The 21834-nt window shown below is 34.8% G+C and overlaps 3 protein-coding genes across 3 annotated transcripts; 2 read left to right on the forward strand and 1 right to left on the reverse strand.

Annotated features, from left to right (window-relative positions):
- Positions 1-3793: 3793 nt before the first annotated feature.
- LOC130614219 (NADPH--cytochrome P450 reductase-like) lies at positions 3794-8104 on the reverse strand. The gene is made up of 3 exons (XM_057435642.1): positions 7871-8104; positions 5885-6408; positions 3794-5774 (listed from the first exon to the last, which is right to left on the reverse strand). The coding sequence occupies exons 1-3, from the start codon at positions 8088-8090 to the stop codon at positions 4491-4493; spliced, it is 2028 nt and encodes a 675-aa protein (XP_057291625.1). The 5' UTR covers positions 8091-8104; the 3' UTR covers positions 3794-4490.
- Positions 8105-17519: 9415 nt separating this feature from the next.
- LOC130614139 (translation initiation factor eIF-2B subunit alpha-like) lies at positions 17520-18503 on the forward strand. Its single transcript, XM_057435545.1, has one exon. The coding sequence runs from the start codon at positions 17535-17537 to the stop codon at positions 18471-18473; it is 939 nt and encodes a 312-aa protein (XP_057291528.1). The 5' UTR covers positions 17520-17534; the 3' UTR covers positions 18474-18503.
- Positions 18504-18954: 451 nt separating this feature from the next.
- LOC130614138 (copine-8-like) lies at positions 18955-21065 on the forward strand. Its single transcript, XM_057435544.1, has one exon. It carries the CDS (start codon positions 18997-18999, stop codon positions 20974-20976), a length of 1980 nt encoding a protein of 659 aa, XP_057291527.1. The 5' UTR covers positions 18955-18996; the 3' UTR covers positions 20977-21065.
- Positions 21066-21834: the final 769 nt, after the last annotated feature.

Consider the following 21834-nt stretch of genomic DNA (forward strand, 5'->3'; position numbering starts at 1 on the left):
ATATCTTGGAAGGCTCAGGGGCGTGTTTTGTAGATAAAAGTTATCGGAATTGATGACAAGGGGCATTATGCTCACGAACGATGAAGAATTTTCAGGCCACAAACAAATTTTTGAAATTTCTCAATCCTTAGCGAATTTTTTTTTCAAACTTTAGACCCCCTCCCCCCCTTAGCAACGATATCTCGCTAACAGAGCCCAAAAAAATTTTTCGAAGGCCCCTTAAACCATCACCAATATGTAGTTTTTGAAAATGAATCTTCTTCTCTCAAAACAATTACAACCGGAGTCCCCCAAGCGTCTGTACTTGGCCCACTTCTCTTCTTACTTTACATCAATGATCTGCTTAACATTTCATCTAAACTGTTATTTTTTCTTTTTGCGGATGACACAAACATCTATTTTGAATCTGATAGTCTTCTCAAGCTTGAAAACTGTATCAACCAAGAGCTCAAACAATTTCAATTTTCTAGAATGGTTTACACCAACTTATTTTATTCACAACTACAACACACGCAGTAATAGATTGATTAATAGGAAAAATATTTTTGATTTAGGTACTGTTTCAGACCTACTTACACTTCATCATAACGGGTCTAACCTTGTAAACTATTGGTGGCAATATGTTTAGGGTTTCTGGTCCAGTTCTCTGGAACAGTCTTCCTGTTCAAATTCGAAACTCGCAATCTTTTAATGTATTTAAAACTAATCTTAAGAATGGGGTAATAGGTAATCCTAACTTTGCTAGAGCTATAGCTAGGCTACTTAGCTCGAGCTATATAGCTTGTTGTGTTTCTTGCACACGACATGCGCTATGTTAGCTATACAGGTTAATTTATTTAATAATAATATTTGACTTATATTAGAATAGGCTTCAAGTAATATCAGTAAGATTGTTAGCTAACTAACGGCTAAAAAAGTGAATATATAAATTAAATTCAGGCATACGCGCAACATCTCCTCCCTCCATCTTGAATTTGCCGTCCGCTTCTTTTAAAATTGTTATATTGCCGAACGCTAAATACACAGAACTTCGCCGTGTGTGTGTACACACACACACGGCGAAGTTCTTTTGGCCATACAGTGGAATCTCTCTATCTCGACTACCCTTTATCTTGAACTTCTCTCTATCCCGAACTAAAGTCTCGGTCCCTTTGTGGTCCGCCTAAGGTATTTTCCTTTCTTTATCTCGAACTTTCTCTATCTCGAACAAATCTTTTGGTCCCTTGCGAGTTCGAGATAGAGAAATTCCACTGTATTTTAGGACAGGCGTAAAAAATACAAGAAGAAAAAGAGGGAGCTCAATCAGAAAAGCAGGAAAGCCAACAGAAGAGAAGGCAATAGGCAAGAAGGCAAGATAATTCCGAAGTGTAAAAAAAATAAAGTTACGATGAACATGCATGCCAGTATATTGTTTTTGCTTGTTCGATTATCTTAACGTTATGGTAAGCGGGATTTGAATAAAAGTTGATAAGTTTAAAATCTACTTAGCAAATTATTAACTGCAAGCAAACAGATAACCACATAAATTTTATACATTCATCATCCTTGCGCTCAAGTTCTTTTAGTCCATGAGCAAAAAGCCAAAATATCCTGGAGACAAGGTTGTACAACCAGCTGACCCAAGAACAAGGTTGTACAACAGGCTAAATCCGAAAATAAGATTGTTGAACAACCGACTAGACCCGTTTGACATATGGTAGATTATTTATCTTACTGCTCCAAGCCATTGTAACATCAAAAAAGTCAAAAGTGACATGAAAACGGAACATCCAAAAAAGGCCTAAGCATAAAAAACATTAATAACAGTCAAAATGCACAGAAATTAACATTACACATCGAATTTAAAGAAACCAACCTCGTCTTCAGGTCTATTTTTGCTTTCTGGATATCAGCATATCCAAAAGGTGAAAAAGAAGCTCGGGTACAAGATTGTAAAGAAACCTAACCCAAAAATGACGAGTGTGATTCAAGAAAAACAAACATTATAATAAAACATATTTTACATATTATCATCCTCAGAGTTATTTTAACTTCCATTGCAGAGTTCATTCAATGTGTCGCTTCTTCACTTCGCAATTTTCAAGAACAAAATCAACAAAACACACACAGGGCGGATGGCGGAATTTGGGATTAGCGTATTGTGCAACGCCAATGTAGAGAAAGTTGTATCCCAACATCTTTCTAGAGCTCTAGAGGATTCTTGTAGTAAAAAAAATCTAAAAAAAAAAAATGTTCTGATATTTTTCAAGCTCGCCCGTTTTGTGCTGTGTTTTGAAGTGCAAATGTATTATCTCCAAAAAAATCATACAAAAGAGTATCCTCGTCCCCAGGACAAAACAGTCCCTATACTGTTTTTCAGGGTGTCCACTCAAAAATTGTCTTTATCCTGAAATGTTTATAAATTTCTTTCCCACTTATTCCTGGTTATGACTGATCGATGTGTAAGAACTATTTTTGGTTTTAAAGACAAAACAGTTTTTTTGAATTCTTTCCAGTAAGAAGTTTTTCTTAGAATAAACACTAAGAAGACTAAGTTTGCATTCTAATTAGTTAAAAATTTGCAGCGAAGCATTTCGCCGCTAAAAAGTAAAAACTACTTCTACTTTACACCGAAGCGAGTTTTAGAAGTAAAATCAAAACAAACCAAACTGCGCATGCTCAGATACATTGCGCCGGCGAATTCGTAAAAATCGCCTTCGTAACAACTTACATTGAAAACACATTGTATTAAAATAAAAAACATAATCATTACTGGGACTTAGTGAAAAATAAAAGTGTTTATTTTTCCCGACATATCATAGTGAAAAGACCAAATTTTCCTGGCATTTTGCCTAAATTTTCATAGTTCTTGACAATTCCTGGCTAAGTGGACACCCTGTTTTTTATTTAACCACGTCAGCCTAGGTTGTCGTTCACCAAACGCTTCGTTTTTAAAGCAATGTTTGCAACTCGGAAAGAACATTTATTCCATTAGCGCAATTAAATTTTCGCGCATCTAAATTAGTCTTATTGTACCTGCTTGGGCGATAAGATTGCGTGATATGCAGGGTAGTAACTTTCAATAGTAAATAATATAACCTTGCTTTGTGGGTTGAGCTTGAAAAGCATTAACGAAACTTATTTGCTAACAACAAAAAGGATAAAAATTTCTTTTTGTGACTAGATAGTGAAAAAACATAAAATTTTGAAAGACGAAAATAAGTTCAATGAATGAACAGTACTTTGCTGTAGGGCTAATTCTTCAAAACCTTTCGAGAGTTCCGAAATATGAATCTTCATCTGCATACCAAAGGGAAACTAATATCGCTCGTGCGAATTAATTTTAACGAATTTTGAGTGGATGCTGATTTTTCGCAGAAATTAAATTTCTGGGTTACTTGATTTTCAAAAAGTTGCTTTGTTATCTGCAGAATGTCTTTTAACAGTCTCTAAACTTTAGTATTTCGTATCATATTATTATATACTAGTCGTTAGCCCATGGAAAATCCACGGGTTCGCCCGTCGCAGCTAAGCTACCATTTTGCGTGACAGACAGACAGACGTATACGGGCCTTATAATATAGACTAGCCGTTAACCCGTGGAAAATTCCACGGGGTCGCCCGTCCTTTATATATCGCATTTCGTGTTTCCGCCACGGGACTCGCCTATCGCAGACAGGCAGACAAAATACGGCTATTATTAAAGAGATAGTTAATTTTCGCGAATTTGGACAAAAAATTTGCCTGAACTTATTTTTGCGTTCGCAAATTCGCGAAAAAAATAATTTCCCTTAGGTAAGCACTACAACGAGGGAAAAAACGAACTTCTTACGAAGCAGAAGATAATATATTTCCATTAAGTGTTCCATATTCGAAAATTAAATATCGGAAAATGATCTGTAACTTAAAATATGTTAGATAAAAAATACTAACAAAAAAGATTGATTCTATACTCTATCCCTTAAAATACTCATCACCTAATTGTGTGAATTCTAAGTATTACATTGAGAATAAAAAGCCTCGCGGAACTTATTCTTGTGAAGGGCAGGTTAAAAAACTGTAAAAATCACGAAGTTTTCGCGATTCCGTCATGAATTTACAGGATAACCATTTTAAAGATTTCATTAAAGATAAAAGTAAAAAGAAAAATCAAGACATATTATTGCTTACTATCTTAACATATTAAATCATACGAAAAACTTCGTGAAGGAATCCTAATTTACCTATTAGAAGGATAATAAAATACTTCGTCACAAGAAGAAATATACTGCGAAAATTTCTACCCTCAAGATAACACATACATTCCCCTTGCAAGGAGAACGAACATTATAAAATTTGCTTAGTCAAATTTCGCCCGTCAAATATTATCTTGAAGGGCGGCTGATTATCTCTGTGATCGTCTATAAAAATTACCAATATTTTTCTACATCATTTTTTTGGTTTTCTCGATTTTATTTTGTAGAAAGCCATTGAAGATAAATGATCAAATTTTCTATGTATTTCATACTTCGTTAGGACCACACGTCCACCGAATATCTTCCTTTATTGCTTAAACTACTAAGAAAATTATTGGCTTGCTGTTCCGACTTTTCTCCGTACGTTTTGATGGCATTTATAAAAATGGAATGTACATCCTTCGCCATGTGACGTGCATCTCCACAAACGTACAGATGTCCACCTGCTTTTATCAATTCCCATATCTTCTTTTCATTTTCCTTTAATTTATGCGTCACATAAATCTTTTCTTCCTGATCACGAGAAAATGCTAGTTGCAGGTCGGTAATTGTACCTGCTGTAACGAACTCGTTTATTTCTTCTTCATAAATGAAATCTTCGGATTTGTGACGGCAACCGAAATACAAATTAATCTCCCCGATATCCTTCCCGGTTTCTTTTTCGGAGTGTCTGTCTTGTATGAAACCACGAAACGGCGCGAAACCTGTGCCAGGGCCAATCATAAGCACCGGCAAATGTAATTTATCCGGTAGACGAAAGGTTGTATGTCGGACAAATATAGGAACTTTTGGGAAAGTTCCGTTTAACGGAATTTTTCCTTTAAGCCACGAGGTAGCAACACCTTTTTGTCTTCTCCCAGTTGGCGCAATCCAATCAACCAACACAGCCGTAATGTGAATTTTGGTTTTATGCATTTTCGGCGAAGAAGATATAGAGTAATAGCGACAGTGTAGACGGGGCAATAATTCTAATAATAAGTCAAGGGGTGGTTTACACGACGGTAGGTCCTCCAATACACTTGTGATATGGCGATGGTTCTTAACAACCCATTCGTTATAAAGATTTTTGCCTTCCTCGTCTGAACTCAAAAGTTTGCGCAGCATTTCCAAATCTTTTTCTTCTTTAGTATACTGGATCAACTCGGTTAGAATATGATGTTTGACAGTGCTGGTGATGTCAATATAGTGCAACAAAGCTGTGCGGTACGAACAGGGACACGGAAATGGATGTTTCTTAGCTGCATCTTCGTCGACGTTGTTTAACGAAATTACTTCATCGAGGTTGGTAGACAACAGTTTACCGATTGTATCAACTAATTCTGGATCGTTTGTAGGGTATACAGCCACGTGATCTCCAGCCTCGTATCGAATGCCAGAGTTAGAAATGTCGATTTCAATATGCATACACGAACGCTCTCCTCCTTTGTGTATTTCCCGATTAACAACAAGATCGGCCATGTACGGATTCTTCGCATCATAGGGAGGGCGCTGATTTACAAAAGCACCAAGTTTAGTGATTTCTCCTTTAAAAACTTTCTCATCCGTTATATCGGGAAATTTCTAAAATATTTATATATAATCAATAACATACGGATTAAAAAATATGCATGAATTACAGATATTTAGCAAACCATGGAGAAGATCCGCATGAAACGAATGCGACGACTTACCCGCAGGGTGAAATCTCTCGACACACATTGACTCAACCTCCTTGAGTCGTTACTAACGCCATAGAAATCGCAAGCCGCTACCCAAAACTTTTCTCTCCAGTTGACAAAATCTTCTTCAATATTACCATCATCATCACCTTCACCAATCTCAAAAATTCGATTACCTCCCAACTCAGCGATCCTTTTGTCGACGTACCTTCCGAAGCCCTGATAATGCTCGTATGTTTTATTCCCAAGAGCAAACACGACATAGTTCAAGCCCTCCAAATCTTGTTCTTCTTTTAGCCAATCATAAAACGGGATAGCATTGTCTGTGGGATCACCCTCACCATATGTAGCGACCACAAAAATGGCTAAAGAATTGTCAATTTCAGTTTTTAACTCGACCAGTTCGTCCATTTCACATTCTTCAGGGTCAAACACACTAGACTTTAAACCATAACGTTGTGAATCCTTAGCCAGACGTTGTGAGAATTCTTCAGCAGTTCCTGTTTGTGAACCATAGAAAATTGCGATCGTTTTACCTAAATAAAAATTAAAAAAACAAATACAAAAAATATCATCCGTCGGCAGTTATTTTGACAAAAGTCATATTTTAGATTCCAATTTGACAATACTGGTCCGCATTTTGGCAACGACACCCAAGCCTCCAAAAACAAGTTTTTTAAAACAATACTTTTATAATCATTACTAGAACTACTTTTCTGAATATTTTTATCTAGAAACAGTAAAAAAGCATCCTCAGTTTAAGAAAGACATTTCACAGGTCTATTACTTAAATTCGACTTCTGCACCGCTTGAAAACAACTCAACTGCATTTTTGTTTCAAAGTCTGATTGCTATACTATATGTTATCATAAACCTCTACATACAATCTTTTATTTTAAATTTAAAAAACATCTAAGTAGCCCTAAAAACTGAAATCAGCAGAGAATTTAAAAAGGTTTAAAACTGTTGAAAAGACCAAATTTATTATACTCCCATCAACGCCAGGGTTTTAATTTTCAAACTTCGAAAATGGACCATCATTCGGAAAAAGCATTTTTCAGAAAATAAACATGCATTTAAAAGTTCAAAGATGGTACACATGTCAACATCAGTAAACATAGTTAACAAGGAGACAAACTGGATAAAACCTTGCACAACTTCGTAATAGCAGAATCCAAACGGATTAAAAAATTAGTACCTGATTAAACATACATATAATATGAATGTATAATCAGGTATATAGCTATTTAGGATTTGGATTGAAAAGATAACAAACATGATTAAGTAGTTCCAGCATAATTTTTCAGTTCTTTCTTCGATAATCTTTCAAGTTTTATTTTTTGTTGTTTTTTCAACTTAATTAAACTCTGTCACGTATTGTGAATGCTGCATTACACAAGAAAATGTTGAGCCTTAAAACTAAACTATTACCTAAAGAGGAAACAAACACTTCTTTTAAAAAAACAGGATATGAAGAGGGTGTATAACAACGTCTCTCTTTGCATCCAACTAAATTGTCTGCATGCGTCTCTTCAATGCAGATAGATTGCAACTTCTTTTATTTGGGGGGAAAAATTCATAGCGATATTGCATCTCAGCTTATTTTTAGACAATACAAGATAATTTGGAGTTTATGCAACATTTATATCTAGTTTGGATACCAGCATGTTATAAACAACAACATAATAAGAACACAAAACTAGTGGCTCGCCTGAGGAAAAATCACGGTTCAAATTAATGGGTTGCAATTTACAATTTGAAAATCAAAATGCAACCTTAGAAAATTATTCTACACACAAAATGCTAAAAATTGAGAATCCTGTATTTTCATTGAACATTTGTATTTTTTTGTTGTTGCAACAAAGTTATAGAGATCAATGGCAAGTGGCCCACACCGCTTTTAAGCAACACCTGAAAAGAGGCTTTTTCTCTACAGTCAACAAATTTTTACAAACTAACTCTAAATTTCTAATCCAAAGTCTGAAAATATTTCATTACCTGATCTTTTCATTTTACTAACAAATCCTGATGAATCGACAACATCAACATTATTTAACTTCTGTATATTTACTGGCTTTAAGTCAATTAACCCATTTACTCCAGACTTAGGCTCAGACTTCTTGCGCATGAACCAATAAACAACCAATCCAATAAATGAAAAGAGAAGGATAAGATCAAGCGGTCCAACAGCATATGCCTCTGCGGCTTCCACAGACATTTTTAATTTTAGTCCTAAGAGAAATAATGAAAAAATATATGATTGGAAAAAGCACACTATTTTAATTCTAAATATAAAACAATTATTAAACAACATCCTTGAAACACGAGAAACACAGCCTCTAGATTGGTAATTTCAATCGAAAATTATAAAGAAAAGTTATTAAAATAAGATTAAAACATTGATCTTTATAAGAATTCAGGAAAAAGTATTTACGTGTTGTCTTCATCATCATCATCATCATTCTCGGCTTAACGTCCGTTTTCCATGCTAGCATGGGTTGGACGGTACAAATCTTACTTGTCTTACTGAACTTAAACTAATATTTATTGCATTATTTTATAAAAAAAAAAAACATAATCTATACTAATTGGATCCACATCTCCTAATTAATTCTCAGTATCTTGTTGGTAGAAAACTTTAGGAGAGTTTGTGTGCCCACCTGTTAGCCATTTGTATTTTTTTTTAAAAAGAAAACATACCAGTGGCAATTTTATTGCTATGTGAAAAATGGAAGATGTACTGAAAGATGTACTGCAAACAAGTGGTTGATATATAGTTTACCACTTAGAAAAAAGTTATTTCATATGATAACACAAAAATAAATTTTACAATAAATCCTTTTAATTTGATTATCTCTATCAGCTTAGATTTCATAAAGCCTGATGAAAAAATGCACTAAGGCAGAGAAAAAATGACAAAGACCCTTTATTAAAATTTTGATGACCCTGTCAATTTTTATATATAAAATTATTTTTTTTAAATTTTGTTAACAGTGATTAAAATAATGTATATAAACATGTACATTTTTAAGAAAAAGTTGAGATGTATTCGTTTTTAAATTTTGCTGATATCAATCCACAATTTTTTTCCTAGGTAATTTGTTTACACGCCCCTGTAGAGCTTAAAAGGCTGATGAAGATGATGTATAGGATCATGCGCTTTTGTCAAACGGTTAAGAAAATATTGTGGTTAAAACTTTTTTAGTTGTAGTGCATTCCGAATCGGATTTGGCAAAACTTACCCAACTTGGTCCAGGTGTCCTTAGTTACCAAAACAGTGGATAAAAACTATGTCACCACATTTCCAAGTTTCAAAGTTATTCAGCCTTAAGGTTTTAAATGCACTGTAGTGGCTTCACTAATCTTAATTAACTTTCCTTGGACGTCAATACTATTTTAACGTAAAGTTGGAAAAATTACAGAATCTTTTTATGGGCGATGTTTTAGAGACTTCGCCAAAGAAAGTAGTGAAGATAATAATCCACTTTGCAAAAGTCACAGACAGATAGACAGACATACAGACAGACATACAGACAGACAGACAGACAGACAGACAGACAGACAGACAGACAGACAGACAGACAGACAGACAGACAGACAGACAGACAGACAGACAGACAGACAGACAGACAGACAGACAGACAGACAGACAGACAGACAGACAGACAGAACTGGCGTAATAATTAATAGATTTTACTATCAAAGTAAATTACAGAACAATTTTATAGGTAAATTTATACTTTATCAAAGTAGAACATAATCCACTTTGTAAAACTGGATTATACTCTTAGAGATCAGTTTGTTTGGAACATATTTACATGAACATTAATATTTATTTACCCTGATTATCAATTGTATCAACAAATTGTTTGACATATTTAAAGTCCCATGTCTCAAAATGTTTTTTAAAAAAAGAAAAAGTTTCTAGCCAACATTCCAAGCTCTTTTAAAAGTGCTAAAGTTGTTTTTCCACAAAAGATAAGATTTAGAAATTCCTAGGCTTACAGTTCTGGAGTATATATTTGAGGTTGTTGTCAGGTTGCAGAATTAAAAGCACTGTTTATAGTTTTACACAATTTTACATCAGATCCTGTATACATTTTTTTCATCACAGTATCAAACAATATGCAACAGAGTGTGGTGCCGTAGATTGTTGGTTATAGCTCTTGTACTCTGTGTGGGAGACCGGAGTTCGATTCCTCTCGACGGCGATTCAACATTGGCGAGTAAATGTACCATCTCTAATTGGGTCTGCGTAGCTCAAAATGAGCATTAAATACTCTAGGACTCTATCTAAGTCATGGCCCCTCCTGGAAATAATAGGCAATATTTGTGATGCTAGCCATGTAAAATATGCACATCTATCTATCTAACAGAGGAAATGGGTATACTATCTTTACTGATATGAGCAAAAATTTTAAACTCTTATATCTCCTTAATGCTCGTCAAAAGGACATGATCCTATATACATAATATTGAACAGGGTTTTAAGCTCTTCACAGTACGAGTCAATAAACTTTTCCATTTTTTTTGTTGGTTTATCCAATGTTTATGTCAGTAAAACACCTAAAACCACATATTTTTTCCATTGTTCTCCTTTCTAAGTGGATTTTTATATGAGCTTTATCGACTAGTCTAATATATAATACAAAAACAAGAGCTCTTCAGATTTAAAGACCCCAAAGACCATCCTCCCTTTATCATAGGTATAGCTGCATGCAATTTTCTTAGACTAACAATGTTTCCTTTCTTTATGTGCTGCCAAAATTTGAGACACTTGCTGAATATGATGGACTTATGCAACCTTTCAAACAAGCTATAACAGACTGGCTAAGCACAGAATGCAGGCAATCAAGCTCTAGGTTTTGCTTACATTGCTAGGTTGTTGATTAATGTTGACCATCATTAAATATAGTTGCACTTTTGCTCTAGCTGTAAGGTTTTCTTGCACAACCATTTGGCAACAAGATTTGTCAAGGTTTTAGTCCCACAGTGTCAGCAATGGTTTATTCCAACTTCCACATGCACATTTTTACAGATAGGAATGTTAGGCTTCCTATACATCAGCCAAAATTTGGACAGATACATAATTACAAAATACGAATTATATATATAATTATATTGTGTAATTATATACCCTCTTTTATCTTTTGTCATGATGATATCATATTGTGTTCAATTACTTTTCTTCCTGATCCTGTTAATGTACAAATTATACAAATTGTGTTCCAATGTGACTGCACATACCAAATTAGGGTCGCTGACCCTAATTTGGTATGTGCAGTCTACTAGATATCCCCAGGGACCCAGGGCAAAAACACAGGTTTTATTTATGATTTTATGCCAATGTAACCCTATTTTTATGCTATTTTATGCCCAGATTTGACCATGAACCAAAAAAAGGCAGTAATTTTTTTTAATAACTTGGACCATTATTTGGTTAAATCCAAATTCAAAACCTGTCTACAACGACCTCTACACGAGACTGCTCTCAGCTCCTGTAGTAAATTACTAACCTTAAAAGTTGTTCTAGTTGTTTTAGTCTCTTCTCGACTTATCAATTGCTACTTAAAACTCTGGGAAATGTTATAAATATATAAAAATAATAAATGCCGCGTAATAAAGAGCAATAAATTTTAAAATAACTGTGTAAGCAATATTTTGGAGGACACATGTACAAAAAATAATTTTATGATTTATGGTAAAAAGTGCTCATTTTATGATTTTTTTATGATTTTATGCCAGCCCTGATATTGATATCTCTCAGCAACAAATATTGGATATTCGACAAAATGATCCCACAGTGTGAGATCTCTCCCATTCCTCCTGCTTTTTTAGCAAGTCACATATTGCCTATATAGCTGCTAGCTAATTAACTACAGCTAGTTAGCTGGTTTAGGTCCAAAGTCCACACAAAGCACACTGGGTTTGCTGTATAAATGACCTATACATTTGCGTACATCACATGTGCAAAAATGTATCTAAATAAGCAACAATTTTGTTGCAGAAAATAATACACTTTACAATTCCACCTGTTAAAAAATATTTAACGTAGAAACTCCCTCTAATCAATCGAAATATAATTTGTACTGTCTTGCAAAACGCAACCCCGCGATCAAAAATGGCGGAATAGCTATCGTGCCGCCGCCAAAACTGACAATATTGCTATTAAAGGTTATCATATAGGCCAAGGATATAAATAATATCCTTGGGCATATTATACGTGGTCAAGATAAAATATCCAAGGCCAAGTACAAATTTCTACGGCTAAGTTTAAAATATAAATGGCCAAAAAATACATATAATTAAAATTCTTTTGTCAAAAAAATAACAAAAAGCTATATCAAAATTACAGATAAAAGCTCTACAAGCATAAATTTTTACAATAGTATGTGTATACGTATTTATTCTATATACGTATTAGGTATATAGAATAAAATAGCAGTAAAAGACTCTACAGTGTTGTCATTTAAAGGCTGAAATACACGATCCGTTTAAACGGAAGGTCAAAACCTGACGGATAACCTGTAGGGGAAACTTTGTGAAAGGTTTCTTGTTTACATGTAATCTGTTTAAAACGTACAACGCATGGTACGAAAGTCTTTTGAATTCGAATAAAAAGATTATCATAGCGACCGTTTAAAAAAAAGAAAAAGAGGAAGAGATCTGTATGGGTAAAATGGCGGATAAACGCCATATAGAATTAAAATAGGACCACTTTGATTCAAATGTCTCGTTAATTCCTGCACCACTCTTTTTTAACTTTTTTATTTTGATTAACTCCTTCAAATAATAAAATCTTAACGAATTTATCTTCACCTTCACATTGTTCTCTAAAAATAGAGAAAAGAGAAATTTTAAAAAGAGATTTTTAAAGAGGAAATTTTTCATGTTAACCTGTAAAAATAAATATATGTACGTACCGGTCATTGAAAATATTGTTGATAATTCTTTGTAGCTAATCTTTTTTTCATCTCTGTCTTTATACGAAGCCAACGTTACATCCCACAGACAGGTTCAATTCGGAATAACTAGCACCCGTTGCTAAAAACGAATTGTTGCAGCAAGCTTTATGCTAGGATTAAACGCAGATGACCGTATAATTGCAAGCAACTCATCTAAAAACATCTGGACTCATTCTCAAAAACCTTTAGTTTTCAAACTTGTCTTCTTTGCGAGATTCGCGTAGTAGAGTGGATGTTATAACCAGATTTTCTCTTCGTTATAGCCAAGGTTTTACCCATATAGATCTCTTCCCTTTTTTCTTTCTTTTTATTAAAACGGTCGCTATGATAATCGCGGAGACAGCAGCCGTAGCAACACATCTTTTTAGCCACGATTCGAAAGACTTTCGTATCATGCGTTGTACGTTTAAACAGATTACATGTAAACAAGAAACCTTTCACAATGTTTCCCCTACAGGTTATCCGTCAGGTTTTGACCTTCCGATTAAACATATCGTGTATTTCAGTCTTAAGCCGGGTCTCCACGAGTCGGAAAATGTCGAGGGGGACTACTTTTTTCGCTGCGGCACATTCGCATTGGTAAATCAATATTTTCAAAGTAGAGGTAAAAAAGCGGAGGTACAAATGGTAGGATCTGTTTCTACTTCTCGCGGCTACTTTAAAAATTAGCCAATCAAAATGAGACAAAGTAAAAAACAAACTTCTTGTCTTTGAGCATTTGAGAAAAACAGAATAAGGTCGACACGATATCCTTCCTTTGTAGGTATGATTCTTAATAAAATATGAATTTAGCTGCAAACCAACAACAACAACAATTGCAAGCGGAAACTGTAGCGGCGAAAAAATTGGTCCGCCTCGACATTTTCGGCCTCATGGAAATCCGGCTTAACACCTCATTTAGCCGTTATTAAAAGAACTGTCAAGTAAGTAGCTGTTAAAAAGCTGACCATTAATAATGTATATTAAAAACAAATGTTAAAGTATGAAATAACAAGATGACTATGCAGTCTTATCATATTGGTCCCCGTTTAGCTGTCATTAAAAAAAACTGTCAAATAGAAATTCACAATTAAAAATTTGAATAAAAAAATGTTAAATGTTATGTTAAATAACAAGAAGGCGGTTAGGTATTAAACGTAGTGTATTTTTAGAAGTAGATTTGTTCGTTATTACTTTGTAACAGCGGATTTCTTAATGTAATTTAAAGATGTTTTGTAGATGGAATGCTTTTCATCTCATTTCGAAGTTTTGGACCTCGGTTTGATATTACATATTTTGTGTTACATTAGATATGAATTTTGGCCATATATATATGTTCATCTTCACATTATGTACGCTCAAATAAAAACCTGCAGCATATTGTCAATTATAAAATATATACAGTTAACTCCTAGTAACTCGAACATCCAAGGAACCAGAGAAAACAGTTCGACTTAACGAATGTTCGATTTCAGCGAAGCTCCCGTTAATTTGAACAAAGGCAAAAGTAAGATATTAGTTCGAGTTAAGGCGACTTTTGTTACGTGCAACAATGTATTTATTTTTTAACTTTTTTCCCACTTCTCCAGCCATCCATCTGACGCTTTAAGATTTGTAAGAACAACACTGTCAGCAAATTGAAGAGCCTTCTCTTTTATCATATTGTCATCAAAAGGAACATTTTGGCTTCTTTGTAAAGAAAAGTAATTTAAGAACAGCTTTTTTAAAATTTCTGGCTACATTCGAACATTTATTTTCTACTTAGACACTAAAAAGTTCAAGTTATCCGAAAAAAACTTAAGGGGCACCAAAAAGTGGTTCGAGCAAACAAATGCTCGAGTTATCCGGGGTTCGAATTAACGAGTAGTTTTTAAAAGGAAGTCAACCTCGACCTCAAAAACGATACAGGCCCTGGGTTCGAGGTTGAAAGGAAGTATTATAAAGAAATGTCCAAGGGAACGTAGAAAACAGTTCGAGCTAAAAAACGTTCGAGTTAACCGGTGTTCGAGTTACCGGGAGTCTACTATATACCAAATTGAAAATTTATATGGTTAATTATATATATAGAATTTTGCAGTTTATTTGACCAGACTCCCTCTTGTTCCAGAGTACAGATGCGATCTTTGAGCAACCTCGTCCCCAGGTCTAATTAGGCTTATATATTTGAACAGCCTGAACAACAACAACAACATGGCAGTCCAAATATAAAAAAGCCTAACAAACCCTGGGAACGAGGTTGATCTTCAGCAAGTAGATATTTTTCACGAGGTGAAATAAATAGAAGCAGTACAATTATGCCAATCTCGTCCCTGGACTTTTTAAAATTTAAAAAGCCTAACAAGTCCTGGTGAGGTTCCAATTATACAGATTTCTTCCATCCGTGCTTCGTCAGCGTTTTCTCCACACAAGTGAGGGGACGTATTGCAAGACATTATTTTGCAATTCTCAGTTACTTTACTATCTACCATGCGTGTTTATCTTTTCGGAAACCACGTGCATAGTTTGAATCTGCGATGAAAGAAATCATTAAAGTGACCCTCAATATCAAGCAACTGGGAAAGATAGATGCTCTTCTTACATATAAAAGTTGCAATGTACAGCGAGAAAGAATAAGACTAACTAACTGTGAAAAAAATAGGTCTAACTGAAACGCCATTATGATATCCTGTGCCTGCCCCAAGGTCTTTGTAGTGGCGCGTTAATGACCATCACGAAATGATAGATTTGAGTTGCGCATTCTTGCATCGATGAATTCCAGCTGAATGGTGATATATTTAAATATGCGATGTAGTCTCTGTATTTCGCCTTCTATCAGGGCTGGTCATAGTCTGGAAGGTGTAAAGGTGAAAAAAATCATTGTGGAATGGAGTAGAAACAACACAGCTTGAAATTGCAAAAAAGGCACCTTTTCTAAACCCTTACTGGTCATCGGAACTCGCATCCTCGTCCCCAGGGTCTTGTGGCCCCTGAGCCGTTATTTCGGAGTACGCTATCAGCTTTATCAACAAGGCAAAATGCCCTGGGAACGAGGTTGCGGAACTCGAGCTCGAAGTTAGTTTACGCAATTTGAGTTCTGTTCTGTTCTGTAGCTACTAATGTATCGATGTTGTAAATTTGAGGTCCGAGAACACATAAAATAAATCACTTCCAAAACAACTTTAAATAATAAAGTCTTAAACGTCTTTATAGCGTCGTCCGCAGATCCTTTTGAGATCCTTTCAGGTTCATCTTAAAAAGTTCTGCCACGAGAATGTCTTCAACGAGATGTCTACCAAGGGTTTTGCCAAATTTTGATTAAATTGTTTTGCGAAATAGAAAAACCAGATGTTGTGGGCTCGGCATTGAGAAAAATAGATCACCTAATTAGTTGCTAAGCTTCTGGTTTCACCTTAATTGAAATCGAAGGAATACTATCGCACGAAGAAATAAGAACATACATAAGTGGAAGACGAAGACGTACATGCAATGAAACATGCAATGTTTGTTTTTTGAAAATCTGTTTCACGGAAACGTCTTTTCCGTATACCGTAAATCTCTAAATAAACGCCCCCCATTTTTTAAACGCCTCCCTCTAATAAACGCCCCCCTTAAAATCTGAAATATTTTATAAACGCCTCCCTCTTTTAAACTCCCCCTTCTATTAAACGCCCCCCTCGAGAGGGGCGTTAAATAGAAGCACTTTTAATAAACCCCTTAATAAATCCCTACTGACAAACGGGTCAACCCTATTATGTAATAGCTTGTAGATATGATACAAAAGAAGGAAGAGAAACCAATTAATGATGAGAATTTTTTTTTCAGAAATTACAGGAAACTTCCGGTATAAAGATTTTTTTTGGTGAATAAGTTCCAAAGTTTTCCAAAGTGTTCTTTCGTTGATGCCAGCTGCTCGTCCAACACACATGAAATCCGTTTGGAATTGGTGAAACAATCAAATTTACCAGGAACGGCCAAACCAATTTCGCACTTACGTTTACTCATCACTGTCACATTTATAAAGTTGTTTGGGTCAGCGTTCAAAAAATGATGAAGGAGACTTGATAATTCTATTGGGGTATACCCAACCAGTTCTGTTTCCCCATCCTTTTCTTTAAAAATTCCAATTGCAAACTTATCATTTTCCAAGGCTTCATCTCTACTGTCCGGTTCAGCAATCAGTTTTTCATTTAAAACGGGAGTCCAGTCGGCTTTGTAAACATGACGCCCACGTATTAAACTTCTGTATTTTACCCTGTGAAGAAGCTGATATTTACCAAAAGACTCTACTCTAGCCATGTTAAAATCAAAGTCCTCACTTTTACTGGTAAATAAAAAGTTCAATGATTTATTTTCAAAACATCCGAATCTAAAACATGTTCGAATGTTGTAAACATTAAACCCGTTAAACATTCGAAACTTTCTTTCTCAAAGATGGTTTCACAACGCTGGCGTTTATTTGGAGATTTACGGTAGTTAATAAAATCCGTCCGTCAGCATCCGTCCCCCTAAAAATGTATATATGTTTGAAAATGGCCATATATTGTTCAAAAATGGCCATATATAATTTGAAAATGACCATATATTTTTCAAGATAGTCATATATGTTATGAAAATGACCATATACATTTTTAACTGTGTTTGGTTTTAATGTTATTATCGAGGCGTCATGAAGCTATAGAAAAATGCCCGTTTTTTTCATAATAAATGCACGATAGAAAACATAAAGTTAAAAACGGATTATGTCGGGCGAATTATTGCTTCCTACGGGTCAAGACAAGATGGAGGTGGAGCAACAGTCTGTGGAGTATTTCAAAAAATGTCTGCAAGAAGACCCAGATATTTCAGTTCCACTTGCCGCTATTAAAACTCTGATTCGTGTAATCCAAATTTCAGACACAGGGACACTTTCAGGACTCTCTGATTGTCTAAAATCGGTAATAAAGCAGTTAAAAGAGAACGCAGAAAATTCAGTCACATCTATTACTTCTGGTTGCGAGCTTTTATTGAGATTTATCACTCTTGCTGCCCAAGATGCCTTACTTTCAAAGGATTTTTCAACATGCAAAAGAGTTTTAGTTGAAAGGGGAGAATTTTTTTTGCAACAAGCTGAAAATTCCCGCCAAAAGATAGCTCAACTTAGTCAAAAATTTATCCAGAATGGGTCTGTCATACTTACACATTCTATGTCTAGGGTTGTCGTTCAGCTTTTATTAGAAGCTGCAAAGAATAAAACATTTTCTGTTTATGTGACAGAATCAAGGCCAAATAGCAGAGGTGAAGATTTGCATCATTTACTAACCGCAAACAACATTCCATGTAAAGTTATTCTTGATTCTGCTGTTGGTTATATGATGGAACGCATGGACATGGTTTTATTAGGTGCAGAATCTGTGGTTGAAAGTGGTGGAATTATAAACAAAATAGGAAGCTATCAAATATCTGTAATGGCAAAAACAATGAATAAACCTGTCTACGTAGCTGCGGAAAGCTTTAAATTTTTACGTGAATATCCATTGAAACAAAAAGAAGTACCTAACCCTTTCAAATATAACACAAAGGAGGATGGACACCCATCTGTGGACTATACACCTCCATCCTATATCGCATTACTTTTTACTGATTTAGGTGTATTGACGCCTTCAGCAGTTAGCGATGAGTTAATAAAGTTATATTTATGATAAATTACAATAAATAGATACCAACATGTACTTCTGTTGCCTTTACTTATTTTGTTTTCTTATTTTTGTTTCACAAAATGTTTAGTGTACCAGACCTGTCAATTTTTACGCATGATTCACACACATTTAAGAGACGTTACTCATAAATAGCAACAAAACCTTGCCCAAATTTCTAAACTACAAATATTTTTCTTTATTTCATGCCGTAATACCTAAATTTTTAATCCTGAATAGACTCTTAAAATTAGCTGGAAAGCTGCTTTAAAAGGTTGAAAATTTAAACCTTTTTGTTCCCTGTAGCCAGTAACTCATTTTCAGGCTTTTGGTCCAAGTTAAAATGCATATTACTGTAGTTACAGCAACTGTCTGGTCACTAAAACTTTATGTCTACAATTAGATTTTAACAAGTGCTGTCAACAATTTTGTCAATAACCTATGTATACAAAAGTTATTTATGGTATGAAAAGTTAGTTATGGTTTACGTATTTAAGTCTTTATTTTGTTTTAGATTCTAAAAAATAGTATGGCTGCCCCATCTTATGGTGGTACTTATCCAGGAATCTATCCTGGCTTTTTAAATGATGTTCTTGTTACCAGGGTGGAGATACATGTGTCATGCAGTAAGTTAAGTGACAAAGATTTGTTATCAAAATCTGATCCTATGGTTGTAATGTTTACTGAAATAAGAGATCAACATAATAAAAGATGGAAAGAATTTGATCGAACTGAAACTGTTAAAGATAGCCTAAATCCTTCCTTTGTGAAGTCTTTTGTGATGGATTATCATTTTGAGGAACTTCAAAAGTTAAAATTTGAAGTGTATGATAGTGACTCAAAATCAGCAAAGCTTGATGAGCATGATTTTTTGGGCAAATTGGAAGTAACTTTGGGCAGTATCGTTGGGGAATATGCTGGAAAGGTCACAAAACAGCTTTTAGGTAGAAAGGATGAAAAGTTAAATTCCTCAATCACGTTTGTTGCAGAAGAGTTAAATAACAACAAGGAAGTGGTCAACTTACAGTTTAAAGGACGTAAACTGGATAAAAAAGACTTTTTTGGTTCTTCTGACCCCTTTTTAACTTTTTATCGGCATGGAATCGAGGGTGAAAATTATGTACCAGCTCATAAAACTGAAGTTATTAAGAACAATTTAAATCCGTGTTGGAAGTTATTTTCAATATCAGTGACAACATTATGTAATGGGGATAAGCATCGGCCTATCCAAGTCGAGTGTTTTGATTGGGATTCTGATGGAAGTCATGATCTAATTGGAGAATTCCAAACAACATTACATGAACTGCTTGGAGAATCAGTAAAATCTTATGAACTTATCAATAAGAAAAAGAAAGCAAAGAAGAAAAGCTATAAAAATTCAGGTTTTATCGAATTGTGTCGTATTGAGTTGAAGAATGAACCATCTTTTCTGGACTACATAACAGGTGGTATTGAATTGTGTTTCCATGTTGCGATTGATTTCACTGCTTCTAATGGAAACCCTTTACAACCTACGTCTTTACACTTCATGGATAACAATGCACCTAATCAATATGTTCAAGCATTAATGAGTGTTGGTAAAATATGTGAAGATTATGATTCCGATAAACTTATCCCCGCTTACGGCTTTGGTGCAAGAATCCAAAATCAGGTTTATCACGATTTTCATTTAAACCAATCAAATAACACTACTTGCTATGGTGTAGCTGGAGTTCTAGATGCATACCACAAATTTTTACCAACAGCTGAATTGTATGGTCCTACCAATTTCTCCCCAATAATTAACAGAGTTGCACGGGATGCTAAAGATCAGCAAATTATTGAGAAGTATCACGTTCTTTTAATCCTAACCGATGGTGTTATAAGTGATATGCATCAAACTATTGATGCTGTGATCAATGCATCAAGACAACCAATGTCCATCATTATTGTTGGTGTTGGCTCGGCTGAATTTGATGCCATGGATCAACTAGATTCTGACAATGGCATGCTAAGTAACGGAGCTACTGTTGCTAAACGAGATATAGTTCAGTTTGTTCCTTACCGTAACTTTTCTGGTAGTTTTGCAAGTGATAACTTAGCTAAAGAAGTTTTATTTGAAGTACCCAGACAGTTGGTATCTTTTATGACACAGAAAGGCATCAAGCCACGCCCTGGACAACGTAGCGGCCTCATACACACTGCACAACAGGTTGTCACTATGCCTGGTCAGCCATACCCACAGCAAGGCTCAGCTCCTCCATATCCTACAGAAAATAATGCAATAGGTGGTCAACCCCCCTATCCAACAGGTGGTCAACCCCCCTATCCAACAGGTGGTCAACCCCCATATCCAACAGGTAGTCAACCGCCCTATCCTACACAGGGTGGAGCAATACCTTATCCTGTTGCTGGAATGAGTAGCATGAACATAAACACATCACAAAAGCGACAGGCACCATTTGCACCAGGACAAGAACCGAAGCAGTTGTCAGCGAAAGAGGCTGCGCTGATCACATTGTCGAAATAGCGCTCATTATTCTTGTATCATAAACTAATTATATGTATTTAATTTTTTTTTCTTGATATTTTATACTGAGAATATATTTTATAATTTAATTTTTTTTATTGATTTTATTTTGTATTATTTTTTTCATTTCTCGAATTTTTAATTTTAAAATCGAAAACAGAGAATATTTACTCTTGCGGGGTATACAAAACACTCGAGTCGGCGAGAGTTGACTCCCGCGAATATTTGTCAAAAGACATAGCGGTGATTTTGTCACAGGAAAAGTATTTTGTCATTCTCATAATGTTTCCGTTATTTCATTCGTATTTTGTAACTTTCTTTATGTGTGTGTTTCAGAGTGATCCCACCTACTCAATATTTTAAAAAAATTCTCCTAAAAAACCTAAAATTTGGACCAAAAAATAATGATTTTCCCAAAATAAATATCCTCAAATTGTTTGCGGACATTCACTTTTTTCGAATACCTTATTACACGAAAATAACGAAGCAATTAATCAATGCGATCAAAATTTATGTATTTAATTAACGCGAATTCTTAAAAAGGTAGACACTTTTACAGGTTCCAACTAACAGAATAAAAAAAATAATGAAATGTCATCACATGTATTTTATCTTTCTGTCTCAAATGCTTAAAAAAGATTACTGAGAAGGGTTTATTTTACGGGCAGTTGTCAAGTTTTCCGTGATACCTACTGCATTCAATTCTGCGTTGATTATCCCTTTTCCTACTTAGGATTAAAAATGCCTAAAAATTTCAACATGTTTGTTCTCTTCTTATTTCTCTTGATCAAAACTATATATCCACAAGTTATTTTGAGGGCTTTTAATTTTTTTTTTTTGAAAATTAAGGTTAACGGG

The sequence above is a fragment of the Hydractinia symbiolongicarpus genome, chromosome 11 (genome assembly GCF_029227915.1).
Source record: "Hydractinia symbiolongicarpus strain clone_291-10 chromosome 11, HSymV2.1, whole genome shotgun sequence".
In the NCBI taxonomy this organism is placed as follows: Eukaryota; Metazoa; Cnidaria; class Hydrozoa; order Anthoathecata; family Hydractiniidae; genus Hydractinia; species Hydractinia symbiolongicarpus.